The sequence below is a fragment of the Mya arenaria genome, chromosome 5, assembly GCF_026914265.1.
Source record: "Mya arenaria isolate MELC-2E11 chromosome 5, ASM2691426v1".
Classification (NCBI taxonomy): Eukaryota; Metazoa; Mollusca; class Bivalvia; order Myida; family Myidae; genus Mya; species Mya arenaria.
In genome coordinates, this window is record NC_069126.1 from 21,055,926 (window position 1) to 21,069,858 (window position 13,933).

General features: G+C 33.6%; 1 protein-coding gene across 5 annotated transcripts in view; it reads right to left on the reverse strand.

Annotated features, from left to right (window-relative positions):
* The window catches only part of LOC128234268 (EGF-like domain-containing protein comC), a 62,370-nt gene that overhangs the window by 17,468 nt on the left and 30,969 nt on the right, over positions 1-13,933 (reverse strand). The window contains exons 8-17 of one of the 5 annotated variants that reach the window (XM_052948404.1): positions 13,426-13,554; positions 11,326-11,463; positions 8,749-8,883; positions 8,292-8,423; positions 7,727-7,858; positions 3,946-4,077; positions 3,466-3,597; positions 2,753-2,884; positions 2,235-2,366; positions 963-1,097 (exon numbers count right to left, since the gene is read on the reverse strand). In XM_052948404.1, coding sequence (XP_052804364.1) covers positions 963-1,097; positions 2,235-2,366; positions 2,753-2,884; positions 3,466-3,597; positions 3,946-4,077; positions 7,727-7,858; positions 8,292-8,423; positions 8,749-8,883; positions 11,326-11,463; positions 13,426-13,554 — 1,329 coding nt within the window. The remainder of the gene's footprint in view (positions 1-962; positions 1,098-2,234; positions 2,367-2,752; positions 2,885-3,465; positions 3,598-3,945; positions 4,078-7,726; positions 7,859-8,291; positions 8,424-8,748; positions 8,884-11,325; positions 11,464-13,425; positions 13,555-13,933) is intronic. The other 4 variants (XM_052948405.1, XM_052948407.1, XM_052948408.1 and 1 more) reach the window with 4 other exon arrangements.

The window sequence follows — 13,933 nt, forward strand, 5'->3', positions numbered from 1 at the left end:
AAAATCTATGGATACCAGTTATATAAGACTGCTGACAAAAAATTAGATCACAGATTTTATATTTAAGTTCAAAAATGGGTGTTTTATGCATTTTTCTTAAACCGTTAGTAACAGTTTACGCCATAAAACCGTTAGTAACGGTTTAAGTCATAAAACATTAGTTTTCGAACGGAAATATGAACATCTGCCATCTGATTTTTTTACAGTACTCTTATATCATTGGTTTTCAGATATAAATGCAAAAATTTGCTCTTTCCAAGACAAAAAATAAAAATGGTATTTCTGTGAGAGTGCAGCTTTAAATTCAAATAAATGAATAATTCATATGTATGACATGGTTTGACTTTGGGGAATATAATGACAAAAATATTTATTCACAAATTAAATCCTTCGGGAAAGAAAGAGTTTGGGAATTGAGTCTTTCTGTTATCTTTAATCTAAAAAGAAATACATTTATAACACAATGCTTACATAGTTTTGTAGATGTATAAAATGAGAACATTTTTGTTAATTCATCAAAATAGCTATCTTGTAAACATATCTATAAAATATATCTATAAAATACTTTTTTGCGGTAAAAATGTTAGTCTATCACACTGAGTGTTAGTTTAATGTTAGTTCTCTATAGTAAGTTTATCTGCAAAATATAACATGCTCAAAATCTGGACCATTCGCTTCCTTGAAAAATGTATATCATATTCTCTTTTTCTTAACAGCCATTCACTTATTAATAAATACCCATTAGATTATTATTATTATTATTATTATTATTAAATATTTCTCAAATAACCAATATTTAATTTACCGGTATATAAACATACTAGCAATAACATCAGGAAATATAACAAGAATTATTGAAAGCATTTTATGCCATAGTCTGTAAATTGAATCTTTTGTAATTCTGTTTATAATCAAAATTCAGAAGTTAAATGCACCACACTCATTAAATGATCACAAATTACCCGATTCACTGATGCATGTGACTGAATTAGATACGTAGCCGCTCTCACAATCACATGTGCCGTTTGTAGCATTACACTCTGTATTAGCATCTACGCATGTGCGAGTCGGACTTGTGCACGATTCACCGAGCCCCGCTGTGAAAAAAGTGCTCTGTTGTTAGTAAGTATGCTGCAGTTAAGTAAGAGCTGCAGTCAACAGCACAGAAAAACAAACAGTGCTACTAAGTATAAGGCGTAAAAATATTAAAGTTTGTTTTCGGTTTCATGCCCAAAAACAATAGTGTAGTTTGTTGGATTTTTTTGATTTTTTTTAATTAGGCAAATTGTTGATTAAGATATTTCTGTAACCAACATTATAAATTATATGCTAAAGTACATCATACAATCATTATCAGCATCACTGGTATTGTGAAAGCCAGAAACATTTCAGTTTGAACTTTTAAAGGAAAAAAAATCAAACAATTGATGAAATAATTATTTTTCAAGTCAGTAAAAAGGTATAGTCAAATCATGAGGCTGGGAAACCATAAACAAACATACAATTTTTTTAAGCCTTATTAATACGTGCTGCTACATTGTTACAGTTTGGAAAAGAAATCTGGGCTAGTTTATTTTTTTTCCTCAGTTAGTTTAACACATGCAAATGGAAGAATTGTGTATGATATACTTTGATATAAATATGGTATCTGAGATATGAATGATTGTTTATTGATGTTCTGAGGCTGAAATCAATATAGAAATAAAAGATTTAAAGTCCTAAAATTTAAAAATGGATACGGAAATCGCTGATAATAACCATCAAGGTATGAAAATAGTATTATGCAAACAGGTCTTCACTTTCTGCGAGGAATATGCATAATATTGTGACAAAAATAATACTTAGATAATTGAAACATTCAGAGAACATATGCTTTATGTCTTTTATTATGAATGATTAATGGAAAATTATATCCTAGTTTATACATGAAGGTCCTTGTCACGTTTTCAAAAATACATTTTACGAACATGCTAAAAATTTTGTTACTACCACAAAGATACAAAAAACTGAAACATTCATCACTGAACTAAAAGTATTGCTTCTTAGAAAAAAAATCAATCTTAAGTGTTATGAAACATCGATGACATAAATTAATACCTATCATCTGTATCATATATTAAATGACAAAATTTAGCTCTTATCTAAAACAGCATAAATTGTCATGCAGCATCCAAATATCAGCTCTCATCTAGTTGGGTGTAACCTATCTAAGGGAGATAATTCAGAATTCTAACCAGAGTTTGATACACATGTAGATCCTGACTGTGTGTAGCCCTGAGAGCACGTGCATGTGCCGGAAACTCCGCACGAGGAATTTGGCACGCTGCAAGTCAGAGTGGGATTCACGCACGAGTCGCCCAGATTCACTGTGAAAATAATCACATCAAACAAGTGCACATAGAGTATAGTGAAACACAAATACATGTAGCACACAGAATATACTAAAAGAAATATTGATTAACAAGATTGTTATCAATAGCTAGATGCAGGGGAGGTTGCTATTTTATGATAGCTTAGCATTTAGGAAAAAAGTGGGTAGAGTTTCTAAATGTTTCTGGATAGTAAATAAATAGTACAAGCATAACAATATGTTTAAGCTAGGAAGGGAAAAGTGTTGGGTAGGAAATACAGAACCCAGTCTTTATCAGCCTTCATGATCCGGATACCAAATTGTTCAAGTAATTTCTCTGAAATGTTCCCTTTAATTTGATAATACAGTGAACAACAATGTTGACAACAGATAATGTCTAACCAGTTGAAGAGAAACATGCTGAGTTGAATGTGACATATCCAGTAGAACATGTACAAATGCCTGATGAGCCACAGGCTGAGTTGCTCGTGACACACGTGCGAGATGGGTTAACACAGCTCTCTCCAAGACTGGCTGCAAGGTGTTAGATTTATTGATGATTTATAGTTCATTTATACATTAAAGGCACAAGAAAAAAATTAGTACTTTGAAATCTACAATCATCTAAACAGATCAATTATTAAACTTTATCATTGTTAAAATTTAACTAAATCTAAAATTTACATTGTAAATGTCTACACTATTTATACTGGTGAATATGGTACATGTTTTATCCAACCAAGAGTTTCGCGCCAATGAAAAATCAACAAACATTGTTGGTAGCTGAATGAAACACCAAAAGAAGAGTGGGAAGATACATGATAGTATGTGTGTTCACAGAAGTACAAAATCGACCTCACCACAAACTAAATCAAATCTGGGGTCAGAGACAGAGCAGATAAGGATATTCAGACACACATAAAAGAATGCATCAGCATACCTTTATTCCATTTACTTGTTAAACTCAGGACACCAAAGTGGAGTTTATTTTTTATGGAAGAAAACAAAAACAAGAATACAAAGTTCATCCAATTAAACCAAAAGACAGAATGTGTAGTAATGGGTGACAGCTACTTGTATATCCCTTAGTAAGAGTGCATATGGTGATTTCAAACCATTGCTAGTGACGCATGACGATCCAGATTGTACATATCCTGATCCACACACACAGAAACCAGACGATCCACATTCAGAATTAGTCACTGAACATGTACGATTGGGATTCTCACATTCCTCATTTAGACCAACTGAAATTATGGTAAACAAGATGAATTCCATTGCAAAGATTTGATCTTTTTACCTCTCGATTTATTAATTTTGAAACTGCTTGTATACATCACCAGGAAGTTTTCAATTTAATAAGTTTCCATTGCTAATTTCTGTAATGTAGTTATCATTTAAAAATCTATTTTGCTAATCCAAGAATGGTATTTTTATATCTTTCTTTTCAAAATGTCGAATATTTATATTAAACTGCTAAATGTAAGTATGTGTTTAATCATACACACTAAATGAAGCTTGGCCTCAAGTAAACTCTCTAAAGAAAGTACCAGATATTTCATTTCAAATTACAGAAGGGTGTAAAAAGATCTAACCAGTTGAAGAGAAACATGCTGAGTTGAATGTGATATATCCAGTAGAACATGTACAAATGCCTGACGAGCCACAGGCTGAGTTGCTCGTGACACATGTGCGAGATGGGTTAGCACAGCTCTCTCCAAGATTGGCTGAAAATATCTAATTGATTAGGGATCTCATAATGATTATAATTAATGATAAAAGAGAAAATCTAATGTGTCCTTTGTTTCCTTTAATAAAGTACAAATCAACATATTAAATGCCAATCTTATATTATTTCAAATGTGCATCACACACCAGCATGCGCTGCAGACACAGATGAATACAGGAAGTATTTTGACAATTACTTCCAAAGAAATAAAGAAATCTGTTCAAATACCATTTTTTTTATAAATAAACAAACCAAAAGCCCCATATTACCAATGCTTTTCAGTGTAACTAGAGTCTATGTACATGTTGGTCCATGAAGGAAATATACTCTTTATATAAGTCCATATATATCACAGCACTTTCGGAGGAATGTATACATGATTTATGAATGTATTATGAAAAAGAACCTAATACAGTGAAATTTCCAACAACATTGATACATGAGTGTTTACTACATAGAAATCAAATTCATCTGTAAGATAACATTCAGAATACTTTTATTTGAAAGTTACATCAAGAAGTGAGAAACAACACAAAAAATTGAGTTTTACGTGAATACAATCCAGAGCTTTAAATATTTTCAAGCAAAGAAATAAAATAACTTTTCCATTAATATGACCGAAATTATAATAATGGGTGACAGCTACTTGTATATCCCTTAGTAAGAGTGCATATGGTGATTTCAAACCATTGCTAGAGATGCATGACGATCCATATTGTACATATCCTGATCCACACACACAGAAACCAGACGATCCACATTCAGAATTAGTCACTGAACATGTACGACTGGGATTCTCACATTCCTCATTTAGACCAACTGAAATTATGGTAAACAAGATGAATTCTATGTAGAAGACTTGATCTTTTTACCTCTCGATTTATTAATTTTGAAATTGCTTGTATACATCACCAGGAAGTTTTCAATTTAATAAGTTTCCATTGCCTATTTATGTAATGTAGCTATCTTTTTAAATCTATTTTGTTAATTCAAGTAGGACTGGAAGGTGCCGGTAGTATTTTTCTATCTTTCTTTTCTAATTCTAGGACGCTTTTAAAGCTGCAAAGGCAAGAAACATAGCTGTGCATTTTGGCTAAAATCATACACTATATATATGAAACTTGGCGGCCAAAAGGTTCCAAAAGGTAATTCTCTATAAAACTAGCCCTATATTTAATTTCAAATGTTCACCAATGTAAAAGAAATCTAACCAGTTAAAGTATAACATGCTGAGTTGAATGTGATATATCCAGTAAAACATGTACAAATGCCTGATGAGCCACAGGCTGAGTTGCTCGTGACACAATCGCGAGATGGGTTAGCACAGCTCTCTCCAAGATTGGCTGAAAATGTCTAATTGATTAGGGATTTCATAATGATTATGTTTAACGATAAAAGAGAAAATCTAATGTGTCCTTTGTTTCCTTTAATAAAGTACAAATCAACATATTAAATGTCAATCTTATATTATTTCAAATGTGCCTCTCACACCAGCATGCGCTGCAGACACAGATGATTACAGGCAGTATTTTGACAATTACTTCCAAAGAAATAAAGAAATCTGTTCATTTACTTTTTATGAATAAATAGACCAAAATCCCCATATTACCAACGTTCTACAGTGTCACTTAAAAAGGGTGTATGGACATGTTGGTCCATAAAGCAAATATACTCTTTATATAAGTCCATATATATCATAGCACTTTCGGAGGAATGTATACATGGTTTATGAATGTACTACATATCATTGGAATGAAAAAGAACCTAATACAGTGAAATTTGACAACAACATGGATACATGAGTGTATCGTATATGTTCAAAGAAATCACATTCATCTGTAAGATAACATTCAGCATACCCGTCGCTTCATTTGAACGTTACATCAAAAAGTGAGAAACAACACAAAAATATGAGGTTTACGTTAATACACTTCAGAGCTTATTTACAGGCAAAGAACTAAATAAAGACATTTCCAAATAATTTGAGCGAATGACCGAAATTATAACAAGGGGTGACAGTTGTATATATATCCTATAGTAAGAATACATTATTGTGATTTCAAACCATTGCTAGTGATGCATGACGATCCAGATTGTACATATCCTGATCCACACACACAGAAACCAGACGATCCACATTCAGAATTAGTCACTGAACATGTACGACTAGGATTCTCACATTCCCCATTTAGACCAACTGAAATTATGGTTAACAAGATGAAATCTATGTCGAAGACTTGATCTTTTTACATCAACTTTTCTTTGAAATTGCTTGTATACATTATGAGAAATCTCAATTTTCCACAATGCTTATTTCTGTAGTGTAGTTATCTATTCAAGCATCTATTTTGTTAATCCAAGAAGGCCTTGTAGGTAGTATTTTTATATCTTTCTTTTCAAAATCTAGGATGCATTTGAAGGGAAGAAACCTAGATGTGCATATTGGCTTAAATCATACATTAAATTAAACTTGGTCAAAAGGTATCAAAAGAAAATTTGCTATAAAACTAACCATGTCTTTAATTTCAAATGTTCATTAACTTAAAAGAAATCTAACCAGTTGAAGAGAAACATGCTGAATTGAATGTGATATATCCAGTAGAACATGTACAAACGCCTGATGAGCCACAGGCTGAGTTGCTCATGACACACGTGCGAGATGGGTTAGCAAAGCTCTCTCCAACACCAGCTGCAAAGCTTGAATGTATTAATGTTGTTTTCAGTTATAATACCAAAGAGCAGAGGAATACATTGCTTGTTTTATCCTATATTAATGTGTGTAAAAACAATTTAATCACACAAATAAAACTTGTGTTTTTTTCACTTTAACAGCTGAATGTTTAAGCTTAACACTTTTATCAAAAGTTTAAACATTAGCCTTAATTTTCGAGTGCTTAGTAGTGCTGTGTACAAAGGTAAATACTATATGGCCTTTCTCAGAAAGACTTAATTTACTCTAAATATTAAAAAAATGTAATATGCTTTGATAAATATAAATATAAAAAATAATTTTGACAGAAATACTTACTTTTTTAAGATCGAAATTTAACTCAGAAAAATATTTAAAATAAATAGATATGCAATATAACTCTTTCACTGTATCGACAAGTTTATAGAGTATGTTTTCCATCAGGAATAAACACTTTGGTACATTTTGTTTAGACTTTATATGTAGAAACACCAACCATTGAAGATGAATAATAAAACAATGTCGAGAACTGTCAAGTAGAGACAGACAAGTAGATCCAGAATCCATATTTGTTCACAGAGTAAATAAGAACCTAAGTTCTATTTTGTCCAGATTGTATACATTGGTGTATGTAGAGTAATATGTCCTATATTGTTCAGAGCAAAGATATAGTGAAATTGTCCCTCCTGTATGAATGCATCAAATCAAGAACTTTTAAGAGGATAAGAACAGGGACACACACAAGGTTAATGTTCATTTTCATGTTAGAAGAGTGTATGACAACTGTTTTGAATACATTCATTATAGAGAGTACATAACTGTTTCCCATACCTTTTGACACTATGGAAAGTTCATGCATGTGCAAAATTGTTAGGTGACAACAGGGCTAGCTACTTGAGTTGGTTCAACACCAAGGAATTAATTTCTAATACAGCCATACATAATGGTGGTATCTAACCAGTGCTAGTGATGCATGACGATCCGGATTGGACGTATCCCGATCCACACACACACAGACCAGACGATCCGCATATAGAATTAGTAACTGAGCATGTACGACTGGGATTTGTACAGGCCTGATTGAGACCAACTGAAATGATGGTAAACATGCCAAATTTACAAATCCATTTAAATCATAAATATACGACAGATAAAGCTGTTATGAAACATGCTGGAATTCAATTCCATGGTAAAAGAAATCAGAATTGATATGCATATATTCAAATATGCACTTTGAGTGGCATTTTGTCTTGAAGATTGGACATCAGACCCTGTGTATGCGAGACATACACAATTACAACTTAAATGTATTCTCAAATATATAAAGATATTAAAATACCTTTACTGACCTTTAAAATCATTTAATGATGTGGAATGAAAATTACATATGTATATTCGCCTGATTGATTTAACAAGATCAAACTTAAAACTTCAGTTCAAACATGTGAAGTGCTCATGGGAAAAGGTTTGAAGACCCCACCCTAGGGAAAGAGTGTGCTGACAGTTAGCGGCACACATCATACCTGAGCTTTCATAACAGAGAGACCCTGACTGGAAATATCCCGAGGCGCACTCGCAGAAACCGTTGCTGCCGCACTGCGAATTTGTTGTCAAGCATGTCCTAGTTGGGTTGGAACATTGGTCTCCTAGTCCCACTATTGATGGCAAAATGTTTATGGTTTATAGAGCCCATTGACTATGATTCAATGTAATCATCTTTAGGTTTAGCCTCTTTTCATCTATTGCTGTTTCAGTTTATCCATAAAGCATCTCAAAGAAAACAAAAAGTGGCTGGAATGTTAAGAAACGCTCTTTGTTTAAGGCCGTTCACAATCCCTTAGTAACATTAATGAAGATTTAAACACTTCATAAAATTAAGTACATAATCAAAAAGGGATGGCACAAAACATGAGTCTTTTTTATGAATATTTAAACCTATTCTAAGACAATACATACATGCATTATAAAACATATTCTAACCATTGCTAAGATAGCAAGTAGATCCAGACTGAAAGTAGCCGGATGAACAGACGCAAATGCCCGACCCCTGGCCACAAATGGTGTTTGTTGTTGAACACGTTCTTGAAGGGTTTATGCAGGACTGACCAATCGTAGCTGGTTGGTGGGATAAGAGTCGGTGTTAAGAATAATTTACAGACATGAATTTAAAAACGTATTTTTCAAATGTTATTAAAATAATTCTAAAATAGAGTATAATATTCTAAATGGTTAAAGACATAATACTGATTACATATGCAATCAGCCTATTAAACTAATAACCTAGTAAGTCTAAATTAAATGATGTATTTCTGTTACATCAGATTGTGACAATACCATTTTCTTATTCTTTAATAATTCCTTTCAAAGTTTTTATATTTAATTGTCTAAATGTTTTATTTACAAAGCCCAGTAAAATTGACTATACATAACACTGAGATTTAAATAGTTAATTGTGACTGTTATTTCAATCCAAGGTAAGAATTTTAAATGCATTCAAAAGGGGGAATTCACTCTCAAACTGTGCAGTTTACATGTATAAATTAGTAAACGGATCAAAATAACATAAACTATAGAAATGTATATGGTATATGATTCTCAGACTCAAGAAAAAAATAAAAAACAATGCTAGCTATTAAAATAATTCAATATCTAAATCCAAATTCTTGCAACATCTCTACCACCTTCAGTAAAAAACATTTACTGAATTCCTTCCTAAACAGAATAGTACATGAGTACCCACATTGCATATGTATTCTCAAACATTTTCCACAGCTAGCTTTTTTAACCCTTATTTTTCAAGGCCAAAGTATTCTTAATAACTAAATTAATACCAGTATGCAGAATGTACTTTCTTGCTAAGTGTTTTCCAATAACTTTATATCAGTACTATTACCCCAGATTTCACAATCATAAGTAACTCAAGAATCATTCATTGAATATTTTGTTCAGGTATTATTTTAAAAAAATCAAAAATGGTGAATGAAACAAAACTTGCTACATGTACATAGAAAATTGTTCAACATAAACCTGAAATTAAAACTTCCGCATTTGTTCAAGGATACATATATAAAACCAATATTTAGTAGCTGTAATTAAAACTATAATTCCATTACTTTTAAGAGCTGTTAATGGAATATAATGCACTTGTCAATATTTTGCCACCTAGGAAACTTCACTGAATCTTCCATCCTACAATTGTTAATGCCTTGAACATCTCTGACCACTCCCTGCTGTAGGATGAATTTTCCATTCTTTTATTTTTTATGCTTTCAACATGTGCGATCACTGCCTGCGCCATGGTAAGGATTAAGACACCAAACATTCGACCCAGGAAATACATGTAGACTTAGATGTGCTTTCAAATCCTATGATATTTGATACAGGCATTCCAAACCTCTTTCCTAGGGATTTAGACACCAAGATTTCCCCCAGATGAAATATCTCTTTTTGAACCAGTTAGTGTTCCCCTCCTCCCAACACTTCCCCTCCCCCCACCCATTGTGGCAAAACAATGAAAGGTGCCTAGATTGAAGCTACAAGAGCAGGTACAGCTACATGACAGCAGGGCTATATTTAGTGGTCTCTGCTACACAACATCCCTTACCACTGCCAAAGACACATGATGTGCCATTTTGCAAATAGCCAGTTGTGCACTGGCATGTGAAACTTGAGGAATCACATGCAGAATTTGCTACTGAGCATGCACGATTGGGGTTTGTACATGACTCTCCTAGAGCAGCTGAAAATATTAGCCATAATCCTATGTGTTATAGATATGATTAAATGCATTCTGACTATGCATTCTGACTATATACAGGTACTACATTTGTTATTTAAAAAGGTTTTTTGTTGAAACATTTATTGCTAATTGATGATACAAAATCAAAACTTTACATGAATCTACCATTTCATGACAAATATGTTGATGTTTATTACAGAGAAAAAGAGGGCTGAAGTTCTATCATTAGTTATTGACATTAATACTATATATATATTTATACAAAACATGCACACAGCATATTGTATGACAAAAGAATGCCACTAGTTATTTGACTAATTTTAACCATATCAAAATAAATTGCAAGATTTAACAAGAGACAGTAACAGAAATTGGAACTAAAAACTAGATCTAACCGAGGGTATAGAAACATTGAGAGCTGTATTCGATGTAATCCTTGTCACAAACACAGAACCCAGTTGGGCCGCACGTTGTGTACTGGGTAAAACAAATTCGAGGCGGGCTGGCACAGTTTTCACCAACGTAAGCTGTAATAACATGCAAGCCTAAACATCGAACATTAAAATCAGAAACTGAACCCCCAAACAACCAAATTATTGTTAAACTAATAGCGATAAGTATGTTAGTGATAAAACTAAAGTGAATTTCATGTAAGAACTAATGTTGGCCAAATAAACAAGGAAGATCGATTGGTCAATATTTAACAACTGAACTGTCATGCTGTTCAAGTGATAGACAAACAGTTAACACTACAAAAGGTAATCTGCTAGTACAAATACACTGTTAATGGTATGTGGGACAGGTTTTTTCGATCTTACCATAGTTGGCAATACACTGGTTTCCAAACTGCACGTAATTTCCCGTGCACTGGCATGTGTAACCAGAAAATTGATCACATACCGTGTTCAACACAGTGCATGAGCGAGAAGGGTTCGAACAAGAGTCTCCCAGGCCAGCTGAAAGTACATACATTGCAAAAATTTAATCAATGAAATTTAATTAATATCTGACCATGCATATGGTCATTTCCTTGGAGAATAGCCCTGCGGTCTAGTAGTAAAATCATTATCAAACATCTCACCAACCAGTCTAGATTATCTGATCATTATTATGGATGCAACATTAACATGATTGAAATATTGATGACCAGTCTAGACAAATAACACAAGGCGACAATCTGACAATCTCGATCACCCATTTTGAAATTCTCCCTCTTCAGCTTAGTAGCCATTTCAAGAAAAACCAAAAATAAAAAGCCAAACATTATTACTCGAAAGCAGCAAACATTAGGGCAAAGATGCTAACCACTATCTGGTATGCACGAGGATGAGGACTGAATGTACCCCGAGTTGCATTCACATGTCCCTGAGGTGCCGCAGACCGTGCTGCTTGTTAGACAGGAGCGGACTGGGTTACTGCACGACTCCCCGATATAAGCTGCCATAGTCACAACAACATAAAACAATCCTCAAAAATGATAACGAGCAGTGTGTTAGGAAATTCCTACAGTGAATATGAAACTACAAAGAAAGTAACTGGAAGTAATTGAGAAATGCATATTTTATTTAAGAACATCTTGTATAATAATCTTTTAAACACTAGGACATTGAAAGAACTCCAAAATGTAATGTTAATTGAAAACACCAAAGCGACAACAAATCAATTAAACAGAGGCACCATTAGAAATTGGAACAAACAGGTCAACATGAACATAGCATCATTGCAATCGCACAAAGAACCGCCTTAAGACATATTAGTGGAAAACTCTGATAGGGAAATACATGTTGATAATGATTTCACTCATATATGGAGGGGAGTGCTCAAATCCTAATTGGTAAGTGATTTTGATTCAAAACAACAAAATACATATGAAAAAGTGATCATTATGACAAGAACCATCATGTCAATTCCGAAAAGTGAACATATATGGGAGCCACAAAGTACCGTAGTCGACAATACACGCATCCCTTGTCTGAACAAACCCCCTGGAGCATTGACACGTGTATCCAGATAACGGGTCACAGCTGGAGTCGGCAACCACGCATGTACGTGTGGGATTAATGCATTCCCCTCCGAGCGCAGCTGAAAGTTCCGGAGTTTGGATATACACAGTGACAGAGGGTGTAATTTGTTTGTTCTATTTTATTTATGTTACCTTAAAAAGACTTTGTGAACATAATATGAAGAGAATGCAAACAGACTTGCTGAGCTTAAGAACATTCCTTAAATATTTAAAGAATATTGAAACATCGCAATTCTTCCAGTTGTGTTTACTAACTTAATATGTTTGGTTTGGTCTTGAAGGACAATTTATCATTTCAGTTATACAGTAGCCAGTTTTAAAGGAATGTGTAATAACAGAATAGTCTACAACAGTCACTGTTAAAAGGTCAAACCATTAGCATCGACACATTGGGTCCCAGACTGGATATAGTTGGCCTGACATTCACAAACACCAAACGCCCCACAAGCTGTAAAGCCAGTGACACAAGCCCGAGTTGGGCCCGTGCATGATTCTCCGAGGGACGCTGTAAAGGGAATGCTTCTACTTCAGTGGGAAATAAACGATTCTAAGAATAATTTGTGTCATTTATAGTATAACATAAAAAAAGAGAAGTATACAACAATCCAAAAGAAAGTCAAAGTGTAAAAGAGTTTGTAACAGAACAGAATTGCAGAGGCCAAAATGCATCAAGAAATACAAGCTGAAGCCAAGCCCAAGGCAAATCAATAGGAGTAAACATATTCAGATAATGTTAACATTTAACATGACCAACAATCAGAAACATCACTAAATCAGATAAGAGCGGTGTAAAAGGTACCATCATTATTAAGTGATTAGCAAATGCAACAAAGCTGGTTTGAAACCACAACAAAAAGCAACAACAGAAAGCAAAGCTGACAACACACGGACTTACCCGTGCTTGTGATACACGTGCTGCCACTACTGACAAAGCCATTTGAGCATTGGCATGTGCCAAAGGTACATGCGGAGTCACTCACGCTGCACGTGCGGCTGGGATTGGTGCAGGATTCACCAAGACCCGCTGGAAAGTACAATGTATCATACAATTCAACCCTTTAAAGAATAACATTCACACTTGTACTGCAAATCATGTAGTCATATACTCGTCATTAGGTGACATTATGATACCTAATAAACCGGATACTTTTGAATGTAAGACTTTAACGCTTGTTAGCCTTTTAAAGTACTGTTCACTATAGCCTGCAGTTATAAAGTGCTTGACCTTGATAGGTCCTCATAGAAGCCAATTGCAGTCTCATTATTATTTTAGGAAATTATGCAAAAGGAAATGTTGTAATGCTTATTGTAAATAAACTTAAGACACAATCTATCATGATTCTTTTTGTGTGAATTTAAGTGAAAAATTAAAGAACGAAGAAATTATTATCATAAAACTAAGT